This window comes from Brassica napus, chromosome A3 (assembly GCF_020379485.1).
Source record: "Brassica napus cultivar Da-Ae chromosome A3, Da-Ae, whole genome shotgun sequence".
In the NCBI taxonomy this organism is placed as follows: Eukaryota; Viridiplantae; Streptophyta; class Magnoliopsida; order Brassicales; family Brassicaceae; genus Brassica; species Brassica napus.
This window is the reverse complement of record NC_063436.1, coordinates 37,034,029-37,044,298: the sequence shown is the minus strand read 5'-3', so window position 1 is coordinate 37,044,298 and position 10,270 is coordinate 37,034,029. Positions and strand designations below refer to the sequence as shown.

At 44.0% G+C, this 10,270-nt stretch overlaps 1 protein-coding gene across 1 annotated transcript; it reads left to right on the top strand.

Annotated features, from left to right (window-relative positions):
• Window positions 1-940: 940 nt before the first annotated feature.
• On the top strand, window positions 941-2,959 carry LOC111215873. The gene is made up of 3 exons (XM_022720078.1): window positions 941-1,217; window positions 1,337-2,242; window positions 2,322-2,959. The coding sequence occupies exons 1-3, from the start codon at window positions 941-943 to the stop codon at window positions 2,957-2,959; spliced, it is 1,821 nt and encodes a 606-aa protein (XP_022575799.1).
• The last annotated feature ends 7,311 nt before the right edge of the window (window positions 2,960-10,270 follow it).

Sequence of the window (10,270 nt, the reverse complement as noted above, 5' to 3'; positions counted from 1 at the left end):
TCGCTGAGGTTCGCTACCCCGAGTGGTTAGCAAATCCAGTAGTCGTCAAGAAGAAGAATGGGAAGTGGCGCGTCTGCGTCGACTTCACTGATTTGAATAAAGCTTGTCCAAAGGATAGTTATCCTCTCGCCAACATCGATCGTTTAGTCGAGTCTACAGCTGGAAACGAGATGCTAACCTTTATGGACGCCTTCTCTGGATACAACCAAATAATGATGCACCCGGATGATCGCGATAAGACGGCCTTCATCACAGATAGGGGAACCTACTGCTACAGGGTCATGCCATTCGGTCTGAAGAACGCATGAGCAACCTACCAACGGCTTGTGAACAAGATGTTCACAGATAAGTTGGGCGTCACCATGGAAGTATACATCGACGACATGCTTGTCAAGTCGCTCCATGCTACTGATCACCTCCATCATCTACAAGAGTGCTTCGAAACTCTCAACAAATATGGCATGAAACTGAACCCAGCGAAGTGCACGTTCGGTGTTTCTTCAGGCGAGTTCCTCGGCTACATAGTCACACAACGAGGAATCGAGGCCAACCCAAAGCAAATTTCCGCGGTCCTGAACCTCCCGAGTCCGAAAAATAGTAGAGAAGTGCAACGGCTCACGGGTAGGATAGCTGCGCTCAATCGGTTCATCTCCAGATCCACCGACAAGTGCTTGCCCTTTTACGATCTCCTACGAGGAAACAAGAGGTTTATTTGGGATGAGAAATGCGAGGAGGCATTTACTCAACTCAAACAATACCTGACAACACCCCCGTATTCGCCAAGCCGGATGTCGGTGATGTTCTATCTCTCTACGTCGCGGTGTCACAAGCGGCAGTCCGGAGCGTTCTGATAAAAGAAGATCGCGGTGAACAAAAGCCAATCTTCTACACGAGCAGGCGCATGACCGGACCAGAAACGCAATACCCAACTCTGGAAAAGATGGCATTGGCAGCCGTCGAAGCAGCAAGAAAGCTTCGACCATACTTTCAGTCACATTCAGTGGAAGTATTAACTGATCAGCCCCTCCGAATGATACTCCAAAATACCAACCGGTCCGGCAGACTAACGAAGTGGGCCATCGAACTCGGTGAGCTTGATATCACCTACAAGAACCGCACCGCGGAAAAATCTCAAGTTCTTGCGGACTTCCTAGTCGAATTGGCCCCTAAAATTGGAGCAAGACCTCGCACTCCCAAACCCAAACTGGACGCTACACGTCGACGGATCTTCGACTAACAAATGAGCAGGTGCCGGAGTCCAACTGCAGTCCCCGACCGGAGAACTGATCAGACAATCTTTCAGCTTCGGCTTCCCTGCATCGAACAACGAAAGCAGAGTACGAATCTTTGATCGCTGGACTCCGCTTAGCGAAAGCTGTAAAGGCTAAACGCCTAAGTGCCTACTGCGACTCAGATTTAATCGCCAGTCAGTTTAGCGGCGACTACGATTCCCGTAACGACCGGATGGACGCCTACCTCAAGATAGTGCAAAGCTTAGCCACAGAGTTCGAATTCTTCGAACTCGTCAAAGTTCCTAGAGGTGAAAATGTCTGCGCCGAAACCCTCGCAGCCCTCGGCAGCAAGCTTCGGGATCAAGTTAAACGAACCATCCCAATACACCGCATCGCGAAACTGAGCATCGATATCTCAACCGACCAAACCGTCATCATAGCCCCAGTCACTGAATTCGACACACCAGATACCGATGGATTCGGTCCTGACTGGAGAACTGAGTTCATCGACTACCTCTCAAAGGGAGAACTTCCAACTGAGAAATGGGCAGCCCGCCGACTAAAAACACGCAGTGCCCATTATGTCGTCCTCGACGACGAACTACATCGATGGACTGTGAGTAAAGTACTCCTCAAATGCATTCATGGCGACGAGACAGCAAGGGTTATGGTAGAGACGCACGAAGGCGCTGGAGGAAACCATTCGGGCGGACGAGCACTAGCAATCAAAGTAAGAAGGTTAGGCTTCTTCTGGCCGACGATGAACGCAGATTGCGAGTCCTACGCAAGAAGCTGTGACAAGTGCCAACGGCACGCACCAAGCATCCATTGTCCGACTGAAATCTTACAAACAACGACCGCGCCATACCCGTTTATGCGATGGGCAATGGACATCATAGGACCCCTTCCCTGCTCCCGCCAGCGACGTTTTATTCTCGTCCTCACCGACTACTTCACCAAATGGATCGAAGCTGAAGCCTACGCCCAAGTCACAGACAAAGAAGTCCGCGGTTTTGTCTGGAAGAACATTATCTGCCGCCACGGCACCTTATGAGATCGTTTCTGATAATGGATCACAGTTCATGTCAGGCAACTTCAAGGAGTTCTGTAGCAAATGGAACATTCGACTAAGCCCTTCCACCCCTCGCTACCCGCAAGGAAATGGCCAAGCAGAGTCCTCCAACAAACTCAACATCGACGACATTAAGAAACGTTTAGACCTGAAAAATGGTCATTGGGCCGACGAACTCGACGGAGTCCTATGGAGCCATCGCACAACACCAAGGGGATCGACTAAATCGACACCTTTCTCTCTTGCCTACGGTGTAGAGGCCATCGCTCCCGCTGAAGTTAACGTTTCAAGCCTCCGATGTTCAAAGATTCCTCAGTACGTCGAACTCAACAGGGAGATGCTACTCGATGCCCTCGATGAGATTGAAGATCGACGGGATCAAGCTTTGCTACGAATCCAAAACTATCAACATCAGATAGAGAGTTACTACAACAAAAAGGTCCGCGCCCGCCCCCTCGAACTCGGTGACCTTGTCATGCGCAAAGTGTTTGAAAACACTAAGGAGCTGAACGCCGGTAAACTCGGCGCTAGGTGGGAAGGACCTTATAAAATCATCAAAGTTGTTAAACCAGGCGTCTACCGACTTCAAACGTCACGCAGCGAAGAAGTGCCTCGAGCATGGAACTCGATGCATCTACAACGTTTCTACTGGTAGAGACATCAGCACTCCTCAAAAAAAAAAAAACCGAGTAGATGCATCCCCGCGGTCACTTATACTCGACCAAGTAAATTCGCTTCTAACGGCCACTTTTACTCGGGAAAAACGAAATAAGAATGGCTTGATCCTCTACCGAGGTACGTAGGCATCCTTAATCGGTCCAACTATAACAAAACCAAAGTCAAAATCTTGTTCTTTGCTTCGAACAACTCCCGTACCTCCAGCAGGAGATACGCGGACACTCACGTTCCATTGTCTAGCTATGTCCTGATCAAACACTTGGCTTAAGGACCCAACGGCCACGAGTCACCTATGCTAAAAAAGTATTGACCTACCAAACAGAGTGAATCTTTGCCTCTTCTCGACTAACGCGTAACGGATTAGCTACCCAGTTACTCGACTGTCATTGAGAAAACGGACGAAGGAACCTTCCACTCCTAGATTCAGTTTTTTGTTTTCGAAATCAAATAACACACTTAGGCGTAACTTCAATCGAAATACGACAAGAACTGAGCAAAGCCCCTCAGCGGGTTGTTTCGTTATCTATTTGCAAAAGCTAAGGGTCAGGAATCTAACGTTTCTAAACGACTACATCGTGAAACTCTAAAGATAACTGAACTTTACTTAGAAAAGTTGCAAGTACAGATAAGAAACACAACAAAAAAAAAAATTTTGAAAGTCTGCTTAAAACAGCGACTTGCCGACAAAAGAAAAACGAGTCTAAAATTACAACAACAGGGTCTATCAAGACCACGAACACCAGAGTTCAAAAATAATACAACAAGAAAGATCAAGAAACATGATCTTGGCCGTCCTTGTCCAACACGACCGGAGCAGGCGATTCCACAGGTTCTTCGGCAACTTGAGCAGTAGGGTCTCCCATCTGTGCAGAAGGGTCCGAAGCTGGCGGGCTCGAGGCTATTTCGTCGTTAGGTTTCGGGGACAACACATCCTCCTCTTGGTCACCCCCTACTCCTCATCTTCTCATTCTTCGGACGAAGAAACCAGAACTGGATCTTCAACAGCTAAATCTCTCGTCTCTTCTTCTCGAACCAAGTTGTCGTCTATTCCAGGGTTGTTCTTGTCGGAACACTCCTCGAAGGCAATTCCTTCAGTGACGTCAACACGTTCTGACAGAGCTGAAGTGATATCAACCATGGGCTCTTCAGTTGGTTCTTCGGTGGCTTCGCAAGAAGTAATCACTTGGGAAGGCGATTCGTGGCCAATCAAGCCGACGTTTGACCCATACGAGTCGAGCGTCGCCATGAACTCCTCGTTTACGAACCTGGAAGGGAGATTAAGTGGCGACAGAGTAAAGTCAGCCTCGGAGAGCGGGTCAAGGTGAAGTCTAGCAACTTCTGCCTCGTGAACCTTCTCCCACTCCGAGAAGATGTCTATCATATCCTGCGGGATCTCCGTTCCGTTGTCCCTTATTACCTCAAGGCATTTTCTCGTCCCTGAAGCCTGTCCGTATAGACTCTTGGCCTTCTCCAACGCGTTAAGACGAGCCAAATAGTCCTTTACCCGGCCAAAGCAGCGAGTAGACTTGTCCGCCATGGCTGTTTGGACCTTGACCCTTTCGCGAGTGACCTCATGGATCCTAGAGTCTCTCAAATGCTGCCTCTCTTTGACCAGTGTCCCAACGATGGCGTCCCTCTCTTCCTCAAGCTCAGCTTTCTCCTTCTCAAGAGAAGCGACCAACCGTTCTAGACAAGTCTTCTCGCACAAAGCTTCCTTCTTCGCGAGTCGATCAGATTTTAGCTTGTTTTCTAGTTCTTCGAACTTGACTCGGAGAACTTCCTTCTCTTTGGCTGCCTTGTCGCTAGCCTTTTTGTTCTCAGCGCGTAACCTCTCGATCACACCCAGCCTAGTTTGCGCAAGTTTCTCTGAAGCGCCCAGTTGAATCTTCGTGTGCTTCAGAGTGCTGTCATACTTCTCGACGAGATAATTCATACTTCCGTCACTCTGCATAAAGCCAAAAACGGTGAAGACACCTCTTAGCTCGCGGATGAATACTTAGAAATTTCATAAAGAAAAACAAGGGGAAGTGAAATTACCCTTTTGCTCGCGGAAGCAGCATCAATGTACTCGTTCTTGAAGTACAAATCATCTATTGGTGGAAAATCTCTCGTCCCGCCACGGATTTGACGAGTTAATTCCGCGCACTAGACTGGATTAAGCACCAGCGGAGTCTTCTCGTCGTATAAGAACTTCACGCGATCCGGAAATCCAGTTCCCGCCTTCTTCGGAACAGAACCTCCACTTTCAACACCTTTTCCTCTCGCAGAAGAAGGGAGGGCTCTCTTGCTCAACGGATACTCATCCCGAGAACCATCTCCGGTTTCAGAAGCCCTTCCTCCGCTTCTGGAGGGACCTTCAGGTACAAGGATTCCATCGGGTCGATCACCATCAACAGAACGTTGTCCCCCTTCCTCTACAACTTTCTTCTTTGCCTTCTTCTTGGGACGTTCTTCAGGTGACTCCCGAGTAGAATCGGTCGGATCATGTGTCCCCGCGTCGTCCTCCCCAACAGCCATCGAGGTCTCCAGACGTTCAACAGAAGCTTCCTCACGAGACCTCTTCTTGCTGTCCTTTTTCTTCTTCTTTTTCTTCGTGACCTCAGAAGCATCGACGGAAGACGGAGTCTCCTCTAAAGGGATATTCCCCTCAAGAGAGGAAGATTGCCCCTTTTTGGCCTGTTTCTTCGCTCTACCGGTCTTTTTCCTCAGAGGATTCTGCGCTGGCGGCTCCGAGTTCACATCTCCCTCGACAAGATCAGGTCTGGCGTCTGAAGCACCGGCAGAAGACGATTTCTATGATAGCATTTGAAGTTTCCCTTTGAGCAACGCACTCAAGTCTGGAATTCCCTCCACCTCTCTAGCCTTGTTGAGAAGCCTTTGCTGTTTCCGAGTAAATAAAGAGAGACGCGACTTGCAAAGACCGAGAACACAAGGAAGTCTCGATTCCCAGTCAACTGCAGAAGTAAAAATTCAGCATGAGAGTCACGAAAGCCTTAAAATATCTCCTAAAAGTAAACGGCGACCTTACCTCTAGAAATCCTAGCTTGTTGGCAACGTATCCACTCTCGACTAAGATCCGGCCAACGGAGATGACTGTGCGTCGCGATCAGTTGAGCGTTCTCAAAGAACTTCTCAGGGTAGGCGATCGTGTTAGGATGACGAACTGCAAAAAAAAAACAAGGAGATAAAGCGTTAGAACTACCAACTGGAACACGAGTAAACAGACAAATCTCTACCGAGTAGTTGGTTCCATAAAACGCGATAATCATCTCCCGGCGGTTCTTCGAAGGCGTGCTCATCAGATTTGACATAGAAGTATGCTCGCTGCCAGTCCTGCGTCTTGTTTGGATGGCCGGTCAAGACGTTGTAGTTCGCTCGCATCTTTATCGAGAAGATCCCATTTGGCTCCGCCTTCGTGAAAGTCAGCTCCTGAAACACCCTCACGCTCATCGAAATATCCATCTCCGCGGCCATGACCATCAACATGACGGCTATGCGTAACGACCCATTCAGCAGCTGAGAGATAGCGATATCCCGACGAAACGTGTACGACGTGATCAACCGAGGGATTGGGAACCAGAGTTTGGTCTGATCCTTGAAGTAGGACTCGTATACACATTGGTACCCAGCTGGAGGCGACCAGGGACGCTACTCGGTAGACGGAATAAGGTAAGTGACGCCGGCACCACCATTCTCTCTTAGTAGATTCTTCACAGTCTCGTCGGAAGCACAAGAACTGAACACGTTCCCCCACGATTGAGCCCGCGGATCACGCAGTACATCAGAAGGAAGCGGAGGACGCTCCTCAAAGATTCCGCCAGGATGATAAATTACAGGACGACAGTCTATCTGGTCGAAACGGACACTCTGAATTGCGGGACGACGATCTGACGGGTCGAAACGAACCCTCCGCCGAGCCCGCCTTGGAGGCCTTACGACTTGGCTAGGCGCTTCAGAACCACTAGCATCTCCACCCTTGTCCCTGACGCGTTCTTCGGCTTCTTCACGAAATTGCCTATGGGCATCAGCGACCAGAAGACGCTGAGAAAGACTCATGTTCTCCGTATCCCTTAGAGTGTCGCGATGAATTAGGTCGAAATCATCCAACGGACTACCGTTCACGTCTCTAGCCGGGCTTGACGGAGCAGCGATATCCTTCCCTTTCTCCTCACGCGATAATCGACCTTTCGAAGTCATATCTTCCTACTCGGGGGGACTACTAAACCGGCAAAACCAAAGCAGAAAGCCCTATTCTACGGAAGGCGTATCTAGAGAGAGAAAATAAAAGTAGAGAGAAGGGAGAGAAAGCAAAAACCTGAATCTGCAGAGAAGAATGACGAAAGCGAAGGAGAGAAGCCTATTTGTAGCAAAAATGAAGGCACATTTTTCCAAGCGCAATCATTAGGTCTACAAAGGCCTAAATGGGCCTCAAAGGCCGCCTAAATGTCCAGGTCGCCTAACCGGTTTTCGATCAAATAGTCAGACCGGAATCAACCCTGATCTCAGTTTGAACCGGTTCCCAGTTAACCGAACCGATCCCCATCATCTTACCAGAAGTAATCTATCACCCGAGTAGATTATGCTCCATCTTAAACGCACAGAAGCGAGTAGGTGAGCTGCTGAAGACGCTATCCGGAGCGACTAGAAACGTCAATGAACAACATGCGACTAAACAAGACGAACTGCCGCTTGCATTAGGACCTGTCATCCGAATAAACCTGACCCACAAATTCACTGAGACCACTACGTCGCTCACAAGTGAACTGGGGGGGGGGACTTATTGTAGGAGATGGATTACATCCCTCCACAAGGCCCATCGAATAACAAGCCGTAATCCAACAAGCTCGACTAATTTAGTCGGCTCGACGGCTAAAGACGTCAGCTCGACGCCATAGTACTTTTAGCCGATCGACCAAGCCGACTCGAGATACCCGGCTTAGAGAGATCTCTGCTCGGACCCGTATACTCGGTCCTTAACAGCAGGGCCCAAAAGATTACAATATTAGGGCGTCGAGGACAGAAGACCTATAAAAGGGAATGAGGAAGCAACAAGAGGAGGACTTTTGGACATTGTACACACTGAGCGGCTAGGTCTAGGGTTTTAGTCATCTCTTCGACCTTGTTGCTTTGAGCTCTCTGAGCTTGTTTTCTCACTTCCCGGTCACTCTTGTAACCCCTTTTGTTTGAATCTAATAAAACGTCTTTAGTCATCCCATTTCCGAGTTCTTTCAACCTAGTCGACTGAATCCCGTACAAACATTCACTGAAGCGGTATTTGTTTCTCTGTTCGACTAATAATTTAAAATATTAGATTTGTGTACATTGTTTATTTTAAAACTAGGTGTTTAGCCCGCATCGCCGGCTTAAACATTTTCATAATTTTTAAAAAGTTCTTTGTACACTATATTTATTATACTAAAATAAATATTAAAATAAATTAATATTATATTTTTAATTATATAATTAAAAAATTATTTGATTAATATTTAATTATGTAATTTATGTTTTTAACTTTTTACTAAAATACTGTTTCAGATAACAATACAATATATATATATATATATATATATAAATTATCATTTTTTAATTATATTTTTAAATTTGGATAATTCAATATTATATTTTTAATTTTTATAATTAAGAATTTTATTTGATTAATATTTAGTTATATAATTCATGTTTTTAACTTTTTATTAAAAGACTTTTTAGATAACAATACAATATATACATAAATTTTTTTTTTAAATTATATTTTCAAATTTTTGATAATTTTTAATATTATTAATTTTAATTAAGTGTCTAATCAAATAAATTAAATTTCATTTTTTTTTTTTGAATTTACATTTTATTCATTAAGGGTATAAACGTTATTAACCGCTCTAACTTTCAACGTGAAAGCTTGATTCCAAAAATTTAATTTTTGTAATTATATAATTTATGTTTTTATCTTTTATAACTAAGATACTTTTTCAGATAGCCATACAACGAAAAACAAAGACAAGATTCTGAATATTTTCACTCGATCATATCTTCCATCAAAGATCCTCATGAATCTAGTTCGGAAGAACAAGAAAATGATTGCCTAAATAATCAAGATGAAAATCTCAAAGAACAAATTCAATCTCTAGATATGGCCCCTAATGATTTCTTTTTCGTTCTACGAGAAATAACTTCTCGAAAATATAAAATTAGAGTCACCATTGTTTTTTTCTGAAAATTACAAAATTGATACAATTGCTTTGTTCGACACTGGTGCAGATCTTAATTGCATCAAGTCTGGGCTTGTTCCAAAATGTTTTCATCTAGAAACTAAAGAAAAACTATCTGCTGCAAATAACTCTAAACTTCGTATAACATCTAAAGCAGAAGCTTCAATATTAAAAGAAAATATTCTTATTAAAACTGCATTCGTTCTCACGGATGATATATATCAAAATGTTATTTTAGGAACACCATTTATTAATTTGATCACACCATATAAAGTTATGGATGATAAAATTTCCTTCAAAAATCAAAATATAAAATTATCTTTTAAATTTCTCGAAACACCAAAAAAGCGAAGTCTAAACTTAATAAAAGCTTGTTCTATACAAGAAAACTTTCTAAACTCTTTAATCAATAGTAAAACCTTCCACCTGGAACATTTAAAATCAGAAGTTTTACTTGAAAAAACCTTAGAAACCTTAAATTCAAAAGAGATAAAAGAAAAAATTTCAAACTTACATAAGTTATTTGAGAAAGAAATTTGTTCTGATTTACCAACTGCTTTTTGGAATCGAAAACAACATATTGTTGATTTACCTTATGATGAAAATTTTCTTGAAAAAGAGATTCCCACAAAAGCTCGTCCAATTCAAATGAACTCAGAATTAGAAAAACATTGTAGAAAAGAAATTTCGGATCTTCTAGAAAAAGGACTGATTTCGAAATCAAGATCTCCTTGGTCTTGTGCTGCTTTTTATGTAAATAAAAATTCTGAAATTGAAAGAGGAACCCCAAGATTAGTAATTAATTACAAACCTTTAAACACTGCTTTAAAATGGATTAGATATCCAATACCAAATAAAAAAGATTTACTTCAAAGACTTTACTCTGCCCACATATTCTCAAAGTTTGATCTAAAATCAGGATATTGGCAAATTCAGATATCTGAGAATGATCGTTATAAAACAGCATTTACAGTTCCTTTTGGTCAGTACCAATGGAATGTAATGCCATTTGGTTTAAAAAATGCACCTTCTGAATTTCAAAGAATCATGAATGATATATTTTCTGATTATTCAAAATT